The sequence below is a fragment of the Archocentrus centrarchus genome, chromosome 14 (genome assembly GCF_007364275.1).
Source record: "Archocentrus centrarchus isolate MPI-CPG fArcCen1 chromosome 14, fArcCen1, whole genome shotgun sequence".
NCBI lineage: Eukaryota > Metazoa > Chordata > Actinopteri > Cichliformes > Cichlidae > Archocentrus > Archocentrus centrarchus.
In genome coordinates, this window is record NC_044359.1 from 31,252,526 (window position 1) to 31,274,294 (window position 21,769).

At 38.7% G+C, this 21,769-nt stretch overlaps 1 protein-coding gene across 2 annotated transcripts; it reads right to left on the bottom strand.

The window, feature by feature from the left end:
* Positions 1-40: 40 nt before the first annotated feature.
* slc13a2 (solute carrier family 13 member 2) lies at positions 41-14,487 on the bottom strand. 2 transcript variants are annotated; one of them, XM_030746643.1, is made up of 12 exons: positions 14,196-14,487; positions 11,515-11,643; positions 10,594-10,730; positions 10,035-10,273; positions 9,778-9,949; positions 9,536-9,658; positions 9,249-9,344; positions 8,440-8,537; positions 8,160-8,275; positions 6,070-6,231; positions 5,848-5,985; positions 41-1,870 (listed from the first exon to the last, which is right to left on the bottom strand). In XM_030746643.1, exons 1-12 carry the CDS (start codon positions 14,304-14,306, stop codon positions 1,739-1,741), a joined length of 1,653 nt encoding a protein of 550 aa, XP_030602503.1. In that variant the 5' UTR covers positions 14,307-14,487; the 3' UTR covers positions 41-1,738. The 2 variants fall into 2 exon arrangements, with proteins under 2 accessions (XP_030602503.1, XP_030602502.1); XM_030746642.1 differs by having other exon boundaries at positions 9,135-9,344.
* Between the last annotated feature and the right edge of the window lie 7,282 nt (positions 14,488-21,769).

A 21,769-nucleotide genomic window follows, 5' to 3' on the forward strand; every position in this document is an offset into this window, starting at 1 on the left:
TGTGTGTGTGTGTGTGTGTGTCGAATGACTGAAGGTGACACTTTGTTCAAGTGATGCTTTATTTCCACAGAATAGAAATGGGTCACATATCTTCTGTAATGCTGAAAACACACCTTTCTCTGCTGGGATGAAAACTGACCTCCACTACAGTTACATCCTCTTGGCAGCCTCTTATCTCTGTTATCCTTCAACCAACTTTTTTTTCTGTAGTCACTGTGCACAATCTTAGTAACACGTTCCTGCCATTTATTTGTGCGCTTTCTGTTTAATTTATTGTGGCGCTGAAAGACAATATTCAGAGTTTTTCTAATTATTGGAGTGAACCTTTCAAAGCGAAAGCGTTTAAAAATCTCATTTGCTTTGACTGATATCCTTCTGTTCAGTTTGAAGCTGGAGCCAGGAGACAGTTAGCTTAGCTTACAGACTGGAAACAGAGCTTGTCTCCTTTTGAAATTAAAGGGTTAGCCTCCCAGGCCCTGTACACTCGCTTATTAACATGTTATAGTATATTTAGCTTCTTAATTTAAATAAAAAAAAATAAAAAAAATTGCAATGAAATGTCATGCTTATTTCATGGGGTGTTTTTGGCAGGGCAGTAAAAAAAATTGGTTCAGCCAGGCAATAACCTGTTTAACATTTTATACTTTAGATCAAGGGTGGGCAATTAATTTTCAAAAGTGGCCACATAGAAAACTGTGACTGCTGTGGAGGACCACACAATAAGCTGAACTCAGTTATGCTTAATGTTACTTTAATCTCTGTATAAGCTTATCGGTGCAGCCCACAACAACATTTCCAATTTCTCATGTGACCCCTTGATTTATTGCCCACCTCTGCTTTAGATAGTTAAAACAAAAAAGGTGCAACATGTAATAAGTGAGCTTTACATTTGCTGTAAGGGGAATTTTGACATTCTGCCTCTAAGTCTTGCTGAGTTTCTGTTTTACCATTTGGCCATAACATATTTGGGGGTTAGGCCGGGATTTTCTCAGCAAGAAAAAAGAGCACTTTCATTATAAATTTTTGTTTGTTTGTTTTTTAACAATTATAAATACAACATTGGTATTTACAAATTATAAGAACTAAAATTTGTGCATATGAAAAAAAATGTGTGACAAAAACACTGATAAAAAAAAATTAAATACAGCAAAAAAACAAGGTTTCAACAAAATGACCACAGCAATAAGTTAAATTAACTGATACCATGAATTGAAATTCATTTACATTTTGCATTAAGCTACGAATAATCACAGAGTGCATCATCTGTAAATAATAAATAGACTGTTTTGATAATAAATTCAGGGAAATGTGGAAACAACCTTGGTTTAAACGTGTTCTTTGGTTCTGTCACTGAAATGGCATGAGGAAGTTTGTCTCAGTTGCAGGTAAACATCTTTCATTGTTCTTTTCTATAACCAAGTTTAAACTGACATTTAATCTTTAACTTATTTTGCTTCTTCAGTGAGAATGAAAAAGTGTTCTTTCTTTTAAAGGACCTGAATTTTTTTTTTCTTTTTCTTCTTCTTCAGCTTCCCGCTATGAGTGATGGTAACCCTGCAACAACAAACTGTTGTCTACCAAAGTTAGAAAAGTTTTGTGTATTTCACATAATGGATTCTGAGCTTTTCTCCCTGGTTTGAAGTGGGTTGAAGACCCAGTTGGAAAATGTGATATTTTGTTCGTTGTCTGCTTGTGCAGCATTAGAATCATATTTGACTTTTACAGGCTTTAAACAAATTCAAGGTTTGACAGTTGTAGTGTTGGCCCAATCTGGAAAGGTGCCCAAGTCAAACATGGCTTTCCCCCAGGTGTTGATGCCTAAATTAATGCACAGGATCCCAATGATGTTCAGCATGAAGCCAGCTTTCACCTGAAGGAACAAACAGTGATACTCTGATCATGATACAGAAAGAGTAAATGTTTTATCTTGTGTGTGTGTATGTGTATATATATATATATATATATATATATATATATATATATATATATATATATATATATATATATATATATATATATATATATATATATATAATTGTGTAACTGCTTTTAAATAAATAAACCAGAGGATTCACACTTACATATGCATTCAACCTGTCCCAGAGCACTGTATCCTTCCTCTAACAGGTTCGCAGAAATCGCATAAAACATACTAACAACAAAATGTACTCCATGCACTTTTTCATTAGCATGTAAAGCTATGGCATTTCTTTATCTAGCATAGTATGTAGATACAAAAAATGGTTTTCAGTTTCCTTGTGGGTTAGTGTACTTTAGCTACTTTTAGCTACTTTCTGTAGTTACTATGGATTTCCTTCATACATATTATTATAATTGGGGTTATGAAGATTTTATTGATGTATGGTGAGTTGAACTATTCCATATGTATAAATTAAAGATATGGTCGGGCGGACTTTTTCTATTATAGGTCATAAGGGGTTTAACACAACTGAACAGGATCTTGTTTGTATTTGCTATGAAAATTTCTGTTTTTGAAAATTATTTTTCCACTTGAGTCAATTGTCCTGATAGTCTTTAACATTCTTGCATGTTGTTATTATATTAGATTGTAGTTAAATTTAGTAAGTAATTTTTTTTAATCCTATGCTAAAGATATAAGACACAACGATGTGATGTAAGTCCTGTTGTTAACTTATATAATACACTTTTTTTTAACCAAATTTTTTTGTCTATAAGTTTTACTAAACAATGAAAAGGACAGTAAAGGTGAAAACTAGATGACTATCACAATAACTCAATACTGAAGATAACAAGAAAATGTAGCCGGGTCATGCCTGGTTACACGTGGTATTAAAGTATCCCAATCTTTATCCAGATAAACTAACCTGGATAAGTGAAAATGTATGGTAATGTAAAGTGTAAATGCACACAGAATGGATGAGCCAGTGCACAGGGAAGTTGTTTTAGGTTTCATGATACACATCAATAGTCAAGGTTTCCAAATGGAGAACTGATTATACTAGCAGCAGATAGCTCTGTTTTAACTAAGAAGTGACAAGAAGGACAATTTTCTTGCTTTCTCACTCGTCCCACAATCACTTCAACAAAGCCAAACTATCATTAACACAATATTTAGATTCTGTGCTCTTAAAATTAACGCAAATGTCACAGAGCACCTGTGCCTGTACTGTTTTCAAATCAAACCCAATAGTCATACTAGCTTATGAGATTATATTTATGTCAAAAGTCAGGCTTGAGAAAAAAACGATCCGAGCAAATAATTTAATTTCACAACCGCAGGTATTCATTCCTCACGCGTAGATTCAGCAACCCGCGCATGTACAACTCAGTACCAGGGTTATAATAGTTTTGGATTTTACATTATAGTTTAGTTTTAGTTAGTTTTTACTTTTTTTTCTCTAATTCAGTTAGTTTTAGTTAGTTTTCAGAGTGGTTTTGCTCGTTTTTATTAGTTTTTATTTTTGGTTTTATGCTTAGTTTTAGTTAGTTTCAGTATTAGTTTTAGTATTTTCATACTTAATCAGGTACGCTTTAAAGATACCCTTTAAAGAAATAAATTCAGCAACCAACTGTTCACAGACAGCAGAACTACATGCTAAATGTGTGTAATATTAAGGACACACATGAACATCAACAGGGAGAAACTGCTAACAATATGAACTCCAAAACTCGATAAATTCTACAATAAACTCCCAATAAAGTTCAGCCTCAGTGCAGCAGATTAACAACAGCTACATGTGGTGTTTGACAAAAACAAACTCCTTGAAGGAGTCAAAGCTCAAATCCAGCTGCATCCTGATGTTCTCTCCACCTGATGCTGCTTCTGTTTTGGAGCTAGCTTGGTTAGATGCTCGCTGATTAGACTTGCAGGGTCTTTGCGGCCTATGTAGCCTACGGAAGTGTCCGACCTCATGTCCGCATTTATGCATGTATAGCTGGATTGCGTGTGTTAATTACCTTGTGGTTGTGTGCTGGGGATTTTTTGGTCCTCGCTCTTTGTGCTCAGTTTTTAGGGTGCAAACATATTTGTCCCTGTTTTTTCACTTTCTTCATTCCTTCACGTCCATTCCCATAGTTTCAGCAGCTCCCTCCAGGAATTTGCTGACATTTGTGAGTCCTTATATTGATGCTTTGATTATTAGTCCTGATTGTTATTATCTGACTGATAAAGTAGCCGGAAACGCACAAGGACTAAACACAACGTTGTGGGCTGCGTTGACCCGACGAGTAGTCACGTTTCTCTGGAGGTGGAGGGTTGCCTTGTAGGATGAGAGCGGTTTCCGTAGCTGCCTTGTGTGCGCTTCTCAGGTCTACTTTGATGTTGGTGTTTTTTTTCCTGACTAAGAAGTGTTCCGTACATTTTTCATCATCCACAACATCATCCACAACAAGACACTCGCTGCTATCTGTGCTATCATAGTAAAAAAAAAAAAAAAAAAAAAACCACATGGGACTCTCTGAGGAGCAGCGCGGTGTGCGCACGCACGCACATGCGCACCCATTTGCCCGACGGCGTTCCGAGCTTAAACTCGGAGAGAGGAAAAAAATTATTTCATATCAATCCACAAGACTTTTGAAAAAATAACAATATCTATAATTTCAGTTAGTTTTAGTTAGTTTTGTAAACTCACAATTCAGTTTTAGTTAGTTGTCGTTTCTTCCTTTTAATTTTAGTTTTTATTTATTTCAGTTAACGACAATGTTTTTTCAATTTCAGTTTTCGTTATTTCGTTCGTTTTCGTTAACTATAATAACCCTGCTCAGTACATGTGTGTAGTTTGCATGAGCTGTGGTAGTTTCACACACAACTGACTTTTGACTGTTTGGGCAGAACTTAATGTGATTGGTCACTTTGATGGACACTTTAGGGTACTGTTAAACCGAGTTACACCGTGGCAGCAACATAAGAGCTGTTTTTAACCATATTTGTTTATAATTTGGAAAATAAAGTTTGCCAAATTAACTGTCAACAGTTACTGTTTTCTATTGAGATTTGTACATAAATATATGAACTAAAATAAAAAATTAAAGAAAATTGTACAAGAAATATTGTATAATGTAGTTATAAGAGCCTTTAGAATTACACAAAATGACAGCAACAACCTTCACTGTCACAGCCTCTTCTCCTGCCCACTCCACAGACTGCCTGCTCACAGAACCTGTAATATTATCTGGATGTACTATTATAGTGGAGCATGAACCGACAGTGAGTGGAGCTCTGCAACCAGATGTGTACAGCTGTTTCACTGACTGCAACATAAACACGTTTTATATTTGTTCACATTTTGGAAAGTTCTATTTACTCAAATGGCTATGAAACAATTTTTCCTTTTTCTTAGGAAAGATGTGTGCTCCTCATGATTTTTTTTAACATCATAAAAGGATTAATGGGACAGGAATGCAGAGCTTGTCTTGGAATCCTCTGTTTTTAAAGATTTATAGAAGTAATCCAGTGTCAGTATTTCCACCACTACACTGAAAATAATAACTGTTGACAGTTAATTTGGCAAACTTTATTTTCCAAATTGTAAACAAATAAGGTTTAAAACAGCGCTTATGTTGCTGCCACAGTGTATAACTCAGTTTAACACAGTAACCAATCACATTAGGCCATCAAAACCAGTTGCTTGAAGTGCGCAGGATCCAGCTCAGAGTGCAGAGAGTTACTCATGAGAGCGTGAAACTGCAGCAGTATGGGCAAACCACTTGCGTGAATGACAGCTTCTCCACGTCCGGGTTGTTGAATTTACACGCGAGGAATGAATACCGGCGCTTGCGAAATTAAATTATTTGCTCGGATTATGTCTTTTCTCATGTTTGACTTCTGGCATAAATATGACAGCATCATATGTATGTGAATCTTACCATGTCTATGACTTTGAGGTTTCCATAGGAGAAGGCAATGGCATTGGGTGGTGTGGCCACAGGTAGCATGAAGGCCAGAGAGGAAGCAATGGTGCAGGGCAGCATCACGTAGAGTGGGTGGATCTTAATATTTTGGGCCTAAAAGAACACAAAACACAGCACAGTTAGAATTTTGGAGAATATCTGTGTGCACACATATGTGGACCTATGAGCTCAGTTTACCATTGAGGCCAATATGGGCAGGAACAGGGTGGTGGTGGCTGTGTTACTGGAGCACTCGGTGAATGTGGCAATAAGTAGAGAGAGCACCATTGAGATGGCAAAGGGGGGAATTTTCTGAAGAGGTGACAAGCTTTCTCCCAACCATTCAGATAGATGAGATGCCTGCAAAGATAACAACAAAAATACATAAACAAATGTTTATTGCTTGAGAAAAGCTACCAGTGTGGCTCAGGGGATGTTTGCTTTTAGTCTACCAATTTGGCCTTAACTAAAATCTCTCCTCTACTGGACTGATTTGGATGATCTGCTAACTCCGAACCACCTCAACTGGCTCCTTTCAATGTAGAGTAGTGGCTCTACTCTGAGCCCCTTCCAGAAGGACACACTCCTCACCCTGTCTCTAAGGGAGAGGCCAGCCACACTTCAGAGGAAACTCATTTCTGCAGCTTGTATCCGCGTTCTTGTTCTTTTGGTCACTTACCAGAGTTCGTGACTACAGGTGAGGGTACGGACATAGATCGACCGGTAAATCAACACCTTCATTTTTACGCTCAGCTCTCTCTTTACCACAATGGATTGGTGCAGCGTCTTCATCACTGCAGCCACAGCCCCAATTCATCTGTCGATCTCCTGCTTCCTTCTCCCCTCACTCATGAACAAGACCCTGAGATACTTAAACGCCTCCACTTGGGGCAGCAACTAGACCCTGACCCGGAGTGGGCACACCAAAGCCTCAGACTTAGAGGTGTTTATTGTCATACCTGCCGTTTCACACTCGCCTGTGAACCGCTCCAGCTGGGGGCCACCATCTAATGAAGCCAACAGGACCACATCAAAGATGAGATTTTGAGGCCACCAAGGCAGAAGCCTTCCACCACTTAGCTATGCCTAGAAATTCTGTCCATAAAAATTCTGAACAGAATCAGTGGCAAAGGGCAGCCCGGGCAGACTACAAGACCTGCTGGAAACAAGTCCGACTTATTACTGGCAATACGGACCAAGCTCTTGCTGCAATTGTACAGGAACTGAAGGGCCAGTAACACTGGGCCACATACCCCATACTCCTGCAGCACCCGCCACAGGGTGGGTCCACAAAGCACATGTAGACTGGATGGGCAAACACCCCATGCACACTCAAATATCCTTGGGAGGATAAAGAGCTGGTCCAGTGTTCTGGGACCAGGACAAATACAGCATTGGTCCTCTTGAATCCAAGGTTGACTAACGGACAAACTCTATTCCAGCACCCTGGCATAGATCTTCCTGAGGAGGCTGAGGAATGTTGGAGCATGCCCTGCAGTCCCTTTTTTTAAAGATGGGAACCACCACCCCAGTCTGCCAATCCAGAGGCACTGCCCCAGATCTTCATGCAATGTTGCAAAGGCTTGTCAACCAAAACAGCCATACAACATCCAGAACCTTCTTGAACTCAGGATAAAAATTCGTCCACACCAGGGGCCCTACCACCAAAGAGTTGTTTAACTACCTCAGTGACCTCACCCCAGTGATGGCAGAGTCCCCTTTGTCTCCAAGACTCCGCTTCCTCTACAGAAGGTGTTTCAGTGGAATTAAAAAGAGGTCCTCGAAGTCCCACCACGTGACTATATCCTCAGTTGAAGTTAGCAGCACCCCACCCGCACTATACTGTGGTTTGCACAGAAGTCCAATAACAGAACATCGCTTAGGTTCAAATCGAGCAATCACACTCTTTCAGGTCTCACTGTCATTGCACACAAGAGTGCTGAAGTCTCCTAGTAGGATGATGGAGTCATCAGATGGGGCACCCTCAAGCATCCGCCCAACAACTCCAAGAAGGCTGGGTACTCTGAACTGCCATTTGGCTCATAAGCCCAAACAACAGTTTGTGGCCCGAAGTGCACTCTCATCCACCGCTGAAAACTCCAACATACAGGCAGCAAGTCGAGGGGAAACATGGATACCCAACAAAGTAAGGTGACAAGAGCCTAGTATTTATTTTCAAAAGTATTTAAATGTTTTAAATGGCATCCATTGCCAAAATCGTCTTAGGACAGTGTATAAGGAAGCATGAAATTTTAAAAGGTGAAGACATGGGGTTCATGGATGTTTACCTCACTCCCAGCAGCAAGCGCGAAGCCTCCTCCCAGCAGCAGGACTATATTCCAGGGCATTCGTTCATGGACCACCTGCCAGGTCAGTAGAGCTGGTGGAGCCTTTATCTTTTTACCTGTGGTACCCAGATGAAGTTTGAACATTAAAGAGTAATTAGTAATTAGTAATTAGTAATTCTACCAAGCAATCTCTACCCAGTGCTCCAGTGAGGTTAAAGTTAGGTCACATGATTATTATTAGAGGCAGTGTCTTATACTGAGGTTAAAATGAATACTTCACCTTCATCAGTGTATCCATAATTCCCAAATGGCAGCTGAGAGGGGATGACAAAGAAGAGCATTGACATTAAGATGGCAACCGTCCCATCTGTCACAAACCTGAGAGACACAAGAAAACATGACTTTACATACTGTGGTTTAAACATGACAAGGAGAAAATATGTAATATCATATTTACAGTCAACAAATTGGGTGAAAAGACCAGAACATCTAAACATCCATCCATCCATCTTATCCTGCCCAACCACTGCAGACCGGGAACACCCCACAAGACCTGCAGCTTTAGAGATGCTCTGACCCAGTTGTCTAGCCATCACAGTTTGGTCCTTGTCAAACTCGATCAAACACTTATGCTTGCCCATTTTTCCTGCTTCTAACACATCAACTTTGAGTTCAAAATGTTCACTTACTCCCTAATATATCCCGCCTACTAACATGTCAACCATATTAAATAACCATACATAATATTGTACCTGATTACACCTGATGGCACCTTACTTTATTTATAGGTAAAAGTCATATATATATATATATATATATATATATATATATATATATATATATATATATATATATATATATATATATATATATATATATATATTTATATATATATATATATATATATATATATATATATATATATATATATATATATATGACTTTGAACATTAAAGAGAGCAGCAAAAGACTCACGCAGCCTCCTTGTTGAACAGCACTGTGGCCCAGCCAGGTATGAAGCCTGGCTCCCTGGTAAACCACAGAAGCACGAGCACGACAAAGATGGTGAGGACTGCCACTTCTGCAAACCTCATGCTCCCCAGCTTCCTGTACTCCTCCTTCATCACTGCGTATGCCTCCCTGTCTCTGTCGTTTTTCTCACCACAGCCAAATGCCTTCTTCAGGCTGAGGAGAAAAGCACAAAGATGCTCCTGATTTCTTAATGTTTAAAAGTCAGTTTTATTACAGTGCAGAGGATAGTCCACAGAGTTCATTGTGGACAGTTTAGTGTGATTTTCTAACTCAGAGAGAAAATTCCTTATCTCTAAAACAATATTTGGGTTTATTTGTTGTTCTTTGTGGCTGACTGTATTTACTTGAAGCCCAGGAACGTTAACTGAAGCCAGAACCAGGCGAGCACTAGCATGAGCAGCATGTTTGGAAACGCAAATCCAAACCAGCTGGCAAAGTTGATCACATCAGGATTCTCAGGGAAGAGCCTTTAGAGAAAGAAAGATGAAGCGTTGACAGGAGGAGAAGACACAAACATTACAATTAGCAGTGATATTCCTTAAACAATAATCCTCTTTGCGTGTTGAGTTATTTATTGATGTGTTACCTGTCCATTTGGCCCTTGAGGATGAGATTAGGGGTGGTCCCAGTGAGCGTGGCCGTGCCCCCAATGCTGGCAGAGTAGCACACACTCAGACTCATTCCTTTGGTCAGAAGGTCATACTTCATCTCTATGGCTTTTCTTCTGGACTCCTCCAAATCTGTCTGCTCATGTTCATCTGGATCCCAACACAGTAAGAAACAGAGGTTATGGGAAGGGTTTTCTTCTAGAAATCCATCCACCTATGTAGCATTTTTACTTACACACAGTTTCCACTGTGCCTTTTTCATCTGTTGTGTCCTGCTTGGTTTGTCTATCTTCCAGCTCAAATGCATGGTTGTCCGCTGCTTGTGCCTGGATATCACGTTCATCTGCCTTCGTCTCTGTGGATTTCAGCTGCTGGAGCACAGCGTGGGCGATGGGCAGCATCATGGCTGTGGTGGCTGTGTTGCTGATCCACATAGACAAGAACGACGAGACGATCATGAAGCCTATCATTAACCTGTGTGAGTGAGAATGGTGAAGATTACAAAGAGTCATGAGTTAAACATGACGGTGAAATGATGAAGAAGGGAGCAGTATTTCTTCACATAGAACAGGTAGGTTTGGGCAGCTTTTTTCCCCTTAATAAATGAAATAAATAAATGAAATCATCATTTAAAAACTGCAATTTTTATCTTATCTTTGTCTAATATTAAAATTTGTTTAATGATCTGAAACATGTAAGTATGAATCAGGAAGGTGGCAAATACTTTTTCACAGCACTGTATGGAATATATTCTGAATGCTGCCGTATGCACAGATGTATCGAGGCTCTCTTACAGGGCTGGACGAACACCAACCAGCAGCAAAACTCGGAGTGCGATGCGTTTGTGTAGGTTCCAGTGTTCAACCGCGATGGCTACCAGCAGCCCTCCGACGAACAGCATGTTTGAGTCTTTCAGATACTCAATGCTGACCTGAAACAGATCACACAGTTGCTAACATAAGTACATGGATCAAAGGTAACCTGTGGACCCACACAGATGCCATATATCATCAAATATGCTTTATGAGCAATAAAAATGAGACGCTAGAATCAGCAGAATTAGCATGCCAGTAAAAGTATGTCCTAAAAAAAGTGACTGGGGGTCAGATTAACACTTTCAGTAAAGACCTCCTGGTCTCAAGTCCAATTAAAAAGTAATTTGGTCCTTAGCAGGTTCTAAAATGTTTTAAATACAACTTCAGAATAAAAACAACACACAGCATATTATATAAACTAAGCCAAAATGTAATCATTTTCTCCATGTCTTTATGAGTTTCTCACATTGTTGTGGAGGAATTGAGGCCCATTTGAAAATGATATTTTCAGATTGTTGGGCGGCAACAGCTGCTTCTTTAAGATCCTTGCTGACATCTTTCCTCTTTGGCATTGTGTTAACACACTTGCTGATGATCACTCAGCCAAGTGCATTTGATTAGCAGCACCCGGCTGTTACTTTCCCTCCTAATTCCTATGGAAGCAGTAAGGGCTTTACATAATTTTTCACACTCTGCTTCTACATTTTGGCTTAATTTTGTTAAATAATGATACAGTATAATATGTCGTGTGCTGTTGCATTTGCCTGATTAGATTTTTTTTTTTATTATTATTATGTCCTGATATATAAAAACTTAGAACTGAAATAAGGCACAATTTCTTTTTCACATGACTGTAAGTTGTCACATAATAAAGCACAGAAGTATAAATAAGGACTCTACATCTCCGCCTTTCATGATGCCCATCATAGGGAAGAGGACGACCGGCAGTAAGGCAGTCACAGCCAGCGGCATGCACTCTGTGCACCAGTACAGAGCCATGAGGATGATCGCGTAACCACATCGGGCTTCCTGTAAAAACACAAACACATGCCAGTAGCATAAAAATCATTATCATGCTGACATGCATTAATGTACTTTCAGACGGAGACGTTTGATCTGCTAACATTTTCTGCAGACGCACACAGAAGCAGAGATGCACAAAAACAGCAACGTGCATACACTTAAAGTTTCTGTTCTTTGTCTTATCTCTGGCTTCTCTTTAAAAGGCAATAAGACTTTACACACATGGATAGTAGCAACCCTTGATCATAAAAAAAAAAAAAAAAACAGCATGTTGTGTTCTCGTCTGACAAGATAACGCATTATGATTCCTCAGTAAAAGTTATAAAGACTATTTGAACTCCCCGACACAAAACTTTCCACTGCAGAAAAACCTTGACAAGCCTCATGCTTAAAAACATTTCTTAAAACACTGAAATAAAACATGCAATATTAATATTGCAATATGGGTATATTTTGCTCTTCCTATCTCTGATCTACTTTACAATTTTATTTCAGACAGCTATACTCTTCTCTGCAGTTTTGATGACATGAAATGCATCATATTTTAGAAGTTATTGTCAATTATTTAAAAGAAAGTCTTACATAATATCTCAAATATTTTTACAAAAATATGTAACAGGTAATAAAAACATTGTTAAAGCACACCTGTAGCTGATATCATGACTCAGTATGGTTCAAGTTATGGCTACTACAGGTCATAGACTGACTCCATCTTACAGTCTTTATTTTGCTAATAATTCATCCGTTAGCAGTAATAAGAGCCATGACTCAAAGTCATAAGGGGTAGTGTAGCTGCAGCCAAAGAACCCACCATCTTTATGTGTCTTTAATGGCAGTGTAAAGCACAAAGGTTCAGCTGTGCACCATGAAGCCACCTTTGTTTCACACAGTAACAGAGCACTTAAATGCATTAGGTAAAAAAAAATGAAGACGATGAAATAAATGTGATGATGAATTCAGTTTTCCTGTGACTGTGTTTAGTAATTGTGTTAGAAAACCAGCCCTTGATGTGTACTTTATCTTTAGTCTATCACAGTGAGAGACTTGGTGACAGAGATAAGTGCACTGAATGGTAAATGGACTAGTTCTATATATAGTGCTTTTCTACTCAGTCTAGCACTCAAAGCGCTTATACAGCATGTTTACATTTATCCACTCACACAAGCACATCCATGATTAACTAAGCTAAGTGCTTCAATGATCTAACATTCACACACATTCACACTCCAACGCTTGTGTCGGAGAGCAACTTGGGGTTAAGTATCTTGCCCAAGGACACATTGGCATGCAGCCTGGAGTAACCAGGAATCGAACCGCTGACCTTCCGATCAGTAGGTAACCTCCTGAGCTATAGCCACCCAAAAAGCCTGCAGACGTGTAATGTTACCATAACTTGTGTTTGACTTGTTTACACACAAAAATGCAGTCTGCTAGAGTAAATCTCCAAAATGACATCAGAATATTATTTATGTTACCCTCCCGAGACCCTGTGTCGTCATATGGGGACATTATATTTTAGCTTTTCTGCACCTTATACTTCATTCTGCTCAATAGTGTTTTATACTTTGTTATGCAACGTCTTTATTTTGCTATAAATAAACCTGTTTTCCCCAGATGAGGATGAGCTTTAAAAAAAATAGCTAGGAGAAATTCAAAATGACCCCTGCAGTGAAAGTATTTTCGACTTACAAAAAGTGTCATTGGATTCATTAACTGCAGCAAGTCTTTCTTTAAAAATTCTTTGGAATTGGAGGTTTTTTTGTTGGCAGGAGTAAACGGAAAATGAGAGAGCTGCTAAGCATCAATGCTCTAAGGCTTAGTGATTAAGAACAGCCCATGGCCAGACTCCTGACTCTCTCGGGGCGGCTGAGGCCGTTAACAGAGAAACCTGCTGTTGTTGGTTGTAATTTCTTTGACAGTTTGGGGATTTTGTGGCTTTTCTGGTTTAATTTGTGTCATTTGTGTGCTAGTGCCAATGTTTGTTTTTATTTCAACATCATTCTGGAGGCTTTCTGATGAAATGTGTGGGTCAGCCGCCTGACTTTAAAGCTTTGTAGCCCTTGATAACTTAAAAACATTTGAAGGCTCATGTTGTCCTCTTAGCCTGTTTAACTGTGGTTGACTGCACTGCACATAAATCTACTCAGGAATGATTTTGTATTTCTAAAGATGTAAGTCAGTAAGCAAGGACTTAAATCGTGTTACAAAAAAAAAAGAAAATTGGACTTTCTATTATAATTTTTAGCTTTCAGCTTCACTTTTGTGGTTTCAATTCAAAGACCTGAAAGGTTAATGTTACATGTAGCATCTTTTCAGTTAAGGTTCCCATTTAAAACATTTATTTTTTATTCATGAAACAAAATACCAGATTAACTGAATCATTCGTGTACAAAATGAGCACTACAAATATCGGTCCACAGTCAGTGAATACAAATCTTTAGCTATAATTCAACCTTTTTTTTTTTTTGATGTTGCTGTTGTTTTTTGTTTTTTATTATTACTATTATTCAGGACCAACACAAATTAAAATTTACCTCCATGCACAAACACACACTCACCGATGTAGGAGAGATGAGAGGCAGAGGAAGGAATGCAATCGGAGTGACGACGATGATGATGTAATTTCTGTGGTACCACAGACACTGCAGCACTTTCTTCCAGTTATTCATGATGCTCTCAAAATCTAACTCGCAACCTAGAGTGGCAAAACTCTTCTGAGGTGTTGCAGGTAAGTCCAAACAGACGAACACGAGTTCGATATGAAGAAGAGGCGCAGGCCAGGCAGGAGCTAAAAACCCGGTCCACGTGGGTTAAGAGTAGAGGTCTGCTCCACAGAAAGCCACTGCAGTAAAGGGACTAAAATGAGTACAATTTTCTGTCTTTATCTCTGATAGCATATCAAACATTAACTCAGCACCACAGAGACCAACATCCTTGACAGAGAAGCAGATGACGCTATTGGGAAAGAGCAAAAAGTAGCAGTAAAAGTAGAAAAAGGGGAGGGATTGGAGACAGATAGCCAAACAATAGACAGAGGGGTTTATCTTGTGAAGGAGTACAGTTCCAGTTACTCAACCAAAGGTCAAAGGCTGAACACATTCCTGCTGAGATTAAATCTGCTTGGGTCCACAATGACTGAAATTCTACTGTCCATTTATATTTCATGTAGCCCAGACACAGGTGAGCCATTTTAACTTGAAGTGCATCACATTTTTATAGAAAATGAAACTTTTCCTCAAATTAAAAGTTGATTTTACAATCATTAAACAAATGTATTTATTTCATAAATCACTGCAGCCATAATTAGGTAATATGACCATTATCTCCTGCTTCCTGTCATTAATGTGTCAAATTTTATTTCTCATCTCTGCATTTCCCATCAGGCCCGCGACATTACTTTAAAGCATGGATTCATGCAGTTAGCAGGTTGGCTGACCCCGGCTCTGCTCTGTAAAAAAGAAAGAGTTGAGAAAACTAAAAATATCAAGGCAACGTGATTGAATTTTTTTTTTTTTTTTTTTGCAACTTGTGACTGTTGTTGACTTTACTTTGCAAGAGTTCTGGCAACTTTAATTGTCTTGTTCACTTAATTACAATATTCCAGTAAAATTAAAAACACAAATTTTGGTTTGGCACAAAGCCTTCCTGCTTCTCCAGGCTTGCAATCAGCAGTGTGAGGAAATAAAGGAGCAGCTGAAAGTTGTGAAGGTGAAGTCTTATGGTAATGATGCTGGTTGGGAAAATTTAAAAAATGTATTGCATCATGTTTCCCTGATATTTTCGATTTTTCTCAAAATCTACCTATATAAACCCAAAAAAGAAGAGGAGAAAGAACTGGACCCATCATGGAAAGACAGGCCTCTGCACGACTTGTACCACTGACTGACAGAAGAAGTGGCTGATATAGAAAAATCCTACCAATGGCTGCACACCGCACAGAGGCAATCATGGCAGCACAGGAACAACATTGATAGAGGCTGGGATCTACCACACCAGGCAAGACCCCAGGTGTAGGCTGCGCAGAGATGCCCCTGAGACAATCCAGTACATAACAGCAGGGTGCAAGATGTTAGCAGGCAGGGCATCCATGGAACTCCATAACCAAGTGGCTGGCAAAACATACAGGAACATCTGTGCCGAGTATCACCTGGAAGTCCCGAGGACACGCCCCAAAGGGTGGCCAAGAATAACAGAGCTAAGATCCTGTGGGACTTCCAGATACAGACACACAAACTTGTGATGGCTAAACAACTGGACATAGGTGGACAAGAAGAGAAAGAAAACTGTAGTGATAGATGTTGCAATACCAAGTGATGGCAACATCAAGAAGAAAAACTATGAGAAGCTCAAAAAATACAAAGGGCTCAGAGCAGACCTAGAAGGTGAAAGTAACAGTGGTCCCTGTGGTAATCAGAACACCCGGGGCAGTGACCGCCAAACTGGAAGAGTGGCTCCAGCAGATTCCTGGAACAACATCTGAGATCTTTGTCCAGAAGAGCGCAGTCCCAGGAAGAGCTAAGATACTGTGCAGGACCCTCAAGCTCCCAGGCCTCTGGTGCTGGATTTTATGTAAAATTATTATTTATTTACTTTTGTTTATTTTTCTATTTGCATTATTTTAAGAAAAAGTTCCATAGTGTAGCTCCCCCATTTGCTCCCTGGAGGTTGCGCCAGGAGAGGCATCCAGTGTATATATCTGCCAATTCAAAACGCGTGCTAGCTCCAGCGGCCTTTTGTGAATAAGAGCGCGGCTGAAAAAGAAAACGGTCTGAAACAAACACGTGACAGTTTTAGATTTGAGAACTTATGCACAGCCAGCTGGTTTCTTCCACTTTTTGTGCTCAGTTTCATTTCCCCCATTTTTTCAATGAAAAAAAGACAAAAAACTGGGAAGTGTGTTGTTTGTAGGATTCCTGTGATGAAAATAATTATTTAAACCTAAAGAAGACGTTTAAATTGTGAACCATGTCATCTTAAAATGGTGCACACCTTTCATTGTGAGGATTTGTGTTTTCAGTCGCAGCAACTGGTGAGTTTCGAGGAGTGAAGCAAATCCTGACGAATCCTTGTGATGACTTTATTGGAACAGCGTTTTGTCTATAATGGAGATAAAAGTCTCCTGTGACTCAGAGGCACTTTAAACACAGATTATGTGCTTGGTCTAAAATCCAGTGATCATATCATATGATCAATACTCATATCAATGCAGACATTTATGGTCCTGCGCGGCACATTGAAATCACCACAGCACCACAGCAGTTTTATAAATTATTTATTGCTACAGTCCATATAGGAGATAAGAGATTGTTTCAATGGAGTCATAAAACATGACCATATTAAAGATGAACACTTTGCTCAAACAAATCACGCTGCTCTAATCTGACCAAATGTTACTGAGGATGAAATGTTCTGGCATAATAAGCATACAGAGTGTACTTAACACTGTTGCTTAAGCATGGCAAAGACAAAAAAAAAAAAAAAAAGGGGAGGGGGGGGGGGGGCAAAACAACAAAAAGCAACCTAAGCACCTGGGATCCTGGAAAACGGTGATCTCTGGGTGGCCTGTCTGTGTTTGTGTGCAGCTTAGGCCTTTTAGTAACAAAGTCAGTAAATCATGAAAACACTGGGTGGGATATTGCATCAGTACAGATGAGTGGTTTGTTTATTCATTGGATTTATTGAATGATTTATGAAGAGAGTAATGCGGTTAGAAAGTACAGACACAGAAAATCATTGTTCAGTTTTTCCACATCCTGCTTAAAGTGTATTTTAAATATATTCAAGCATTTTGGACTTTCAGTTAAATGCCAATGAAACTAAAATGTACATGCATCTGTATAAGTTTAATCAAACAAAATAACTATCCAAATTTTAGAATTTTTTTATTTTTCTAGGCGTTATACTGTACACTCACTGACCACTTTATTAGGTACACCTCACCGAGCATAGGTTGGACTGCCTTCATTGGTGCCTTAATTCTTCACTGCACAGATTCAACAAGGTGCTGGAAACAGTTTTCAGAGATTTTGGTCCATATTGGCATGACAGCATCACACAGTTGGTGAAAATGTGTCAGCTGCACATCCATGATATGACTTTCCTCTTCCTATTGGATTGAGATCTGGTGACTGTGGAGGGCGTTTGAGTGCGGTGTGACACGGTGTGTTAAGAAAATGTCCTTCCAATCTTCTGAGCCCGTGCAAATTAGAGCCTCAGCTTCCTGTTCTTAGCTGACAGGAGCAGCACCCAGTGAGGTCTCCTCATGAACTTCACAGTTGTGTATTCAGAGATGCTCGTCGTTTCAAGAAAATTAAAGATGAAGACTGGATTTCTATACGGAAACAAATCTTGTTTCTCATTCACAAGTTTACGATGATTGTACAATCCACAGTTTTATCTGCTCCTGATAGTGTATGTAGCATACTTCTATATCCACCTTGAAGCCTCTTGATTCTGTGCATCACAGTGCACTGTGATTTATGACAGGTGATTCTTTTCATACTCAGCATTGTATCTAAAAGGTGGGATGGTCCTTCCCAGGAAATCCAAGAGAGCAGCATGTATGATGTTTATTTAGAAAGGCTCTGCTCTCAGCAAACACATTTAGTTATTTTTCACATTTGCTTCTGAAATACATGAATTGTCATTTTTGGGAATGATTTCCAGTAAATATTACTGTTGTACAGCTGTTCTGACTGGAGAGTTGGGATGTTTCAGGAAAGAGGGGCAAACCAAGCAGACTACTTGGCGGCTGTTCTTTAATTATTACTTTGTTTTATTAACTGCCTGAAATTAAAGAATAAAACTGAGCTGGACATTGTGTTTGTACTGTTTTTATGACTGGCCTACAATGAAAAGCTCAAAGGTTTGCTGTTCATTGTGTTTTAAAGAGCCAGCTAGCTTGTCCACTGACTGGATTAATATTTGACATAAAAATAATAAACGTAAGATTTTATGTAGAGTTAGATGTTCTAAAAAAAAAAAAGACTCCTATAAAATCTTTATTTGCCAGTTAAGTGGATCTTACTCCTTACAGGTTGTAATAATTAATCACTCATTAAAGGTGCAGTTAGGTTGAGAGTAATTTCGAACATGGAGAAAAACCACTGTAAAGACATCATAATCAATCAGCATCCACTGTTATGGATCGAGTGTCTCCAGCCATAATAAAGGTGTTCTGTCAGAGAAAGAAGTTAGTCATACATGCTGTCAAGATAACAACATACATCCTGAAATCAGCACCAATATTACACATAAAGCGCAAAAAGTAAGGAAATCTGTGTTTGGTCAGTTGTTTCTTTGTTGTAACAATAAATCTTATTGCAACAGGTCTGTTACACACATGCGCTGCGACACAACGTTCGTGTTCACATTTGTATGACTTTATTTGTACAACACAACTTTTGGGACTGCTTTCCCAGGTTTGCCAGCCAGCTCCAATTTACTCATGCTGCTCTGTTGCTGCCAGCTCCAGTCTCCTTCTCTCACAATTACACAAAGCTGGCTGAGAAGATTTGACAAGTTTTATATGGACGCAGCCCAGATACTCAGCTCTGCCGCTCAACCCACAAATGCATTTTCCTTACAAATGTGGCTTCATTTAAGGGGAAATAAACAGGCTTTCCAGTAGTACAAGATTTACTGCCGAGAAGCATTGTTGCAACAAAGAAATAATTGTGTTAAGTTAAATTTACAAACAAAAATTCAGTTCACCTATATCCACTATTAGTACTTCAAAAAAGAGAAGCTTTTAAAGGTTGATCCTATCATCAACGTGATCTTGGACACATCACTACATTATACTTTGATATTACATTGATATTACAGTGCCCTTCTTCCAGTAAGTATAATAATGATCTAGCCTTAAAATGTTACTGTGATTCTAACTTCTCTCCAGCAGTTACTGCACAGACCAGAGAGCATTTGACACCTTCTTTTATTTCATTTATGGTTTGCAAAAATTACTATGAGAAGCATCTGGTAGTTTTTCCTGTATTAGATCAGATTAGATTTAATTTATTGTCACTGTACAAAGCAAGTACAAGCATACAGCAACAAAATGCAGATTGCATCTAACCAAAAGTGCTTAAGCAGTGATAAAAAAAGGCACATGATACAGTATCTACAAAGGTTATGTAATAGTGTCTACAGGAATATATGTACAGGTTATGACTATTACTATTGCTACAGATATGCACAGGTTATGACCATTTATATAGACTACGAAAAAATTACAGTATGTACATCAGGACAATAACCACTATTACACATTTTAGACAATAAATAAACAATTTGCACTGATTACAATTATAAACCGCATTACTAATTTCCTTTGTATTGTCACCTCTGTGGTGTCTGTGTACCTGTTCATTTCTTGCTGTTTTGTAATGTTCATGCTTCATTATTTACTAGTACAGGCATCAGAATTTAATATCCCTGGGATTCAGTGCTCTTGAAGGGGACTTTACATCTTGGTTGAACACATTTCCCATCTTTGGGTGTTTAGCATCAACAGGAACATAAAGAGGCAGCTTCCTTTAGCAGTTAGCCTCACAGGCCTTCTAGCAGCAAGTCTTGCCACTCTGAAGCCACCTTGAAACAAATCTGGACTTTAAATTGGGTAGTTACTTTGAAACATTATCAAAATTTACTTTAATTTCAACATCACTGCAACATAAATTGCTTAAAAGTTTACTTGATGTTCTATTTCACTGTGTCTGTCATGTTTCTTTGGGTTAGTTACTTGTTTTTTGTTAGTTATTCTTAATTGCTTTGAAGCACAGCTTTCTCATGTCACCTATTCTAGTTATATTTCCTGTCCTTTTCTCTCCTTTGCAATTGTCTGCACAGCCCTCCTCAGTTTTATATATGTTTTTGATTACTTTCACCTGTGTCTTGTTCCCACCTGTGTCCAGTCACCAGTCACTATACACACCTGTTCACAGTGTGTAGCTCGTCACACCTTTGTCAGTTTGTCTTCCTTTATTGGCTAACCTCTTTCATCCCACGCGGCTCTGTTATTTCCTTGAGTTTATTTATTAAATTTTTCTGTTGTTCATTTCTGGAGTTCTGCCAGCTTTGTGCAGAGCCTTTCTGTTTATATTTGTGACAAATAATGTTCTTTTTTTTTTTTCTTCTTTGTATTTCAGGCAACTCAAAAGTTCTACTTCTATAACCATTAGCTAGTAAATTCAGGATAATGTCTCTGCTTTAGCTAACCACAGTAGCTTGCTAGCATATAGCTAACTAGACACAGTGTGCTAAAATGTTCCTTTGACATAATGAACGCTGCCCTTACTCCTGTCCCATGGGCACCAGTTTGAATCAGGCTGGGTAAAATAGCAGGCAGGTAGACATACAGAGATTTCTTTGTAATTGTAATGAGAGACTTATTTTTCTGCGCTACAGAATCTTTTCCCTCCTAGAGGCTGAACTTTAGTATATTTGGGGACATTTTGACCAATCTTTGTTCTTTTGGGGGTTTTGTTGTTGTTGTTGTTTTTTTGTTGTTTTTTTTTGGGGGGGGGGGTTCAGTATCACGATACTGAAATGCAATGATGAATTCCTTTAATGCCCCTTTGAAAACAATATGAAAATCACATTTATGTGTGGGCTGTATTGCTAAAATTGCCTCAAGTCCTTGGTTATCATTTCCCCAACTGAACAAACAAATTCAGCCAGTAAAAGCTTCATTGTGCCAAAATTAATAGCCTTGGGCTGTTTGGATGGAAAACACAACTGAATACGAAAACATTTTTTGTCACCATCACAGCCCAGAAAATCTCCAGCATAAAATAGATTTTATGTCTCCACCTAATCTAAAACTTTAAATTTGTAAACACTGATGTTAATACAGGTTTTATTTTAACAGTTGCGGGCTGTTCCAGGGATCTGCAGAGTTTAGGGATAACTCAAATTTATTTTGTCAGAGAGGAAGGTCTGTGTCTTCGTTTATGTCTGTTAGATATGGTGTTCCGCAAGGGTCAGTCTTAGGTCTGATCTTGTTTTCCTTATATTTGCTCCCCTTATCTTCTCTATTATCATTTCAATTTCATGCTGATCACACACTTGTCACTTAGACCATCTGATCCTCCCTAGTACACTGAGCTCTCTTTACTTTTATAAGGTTCAA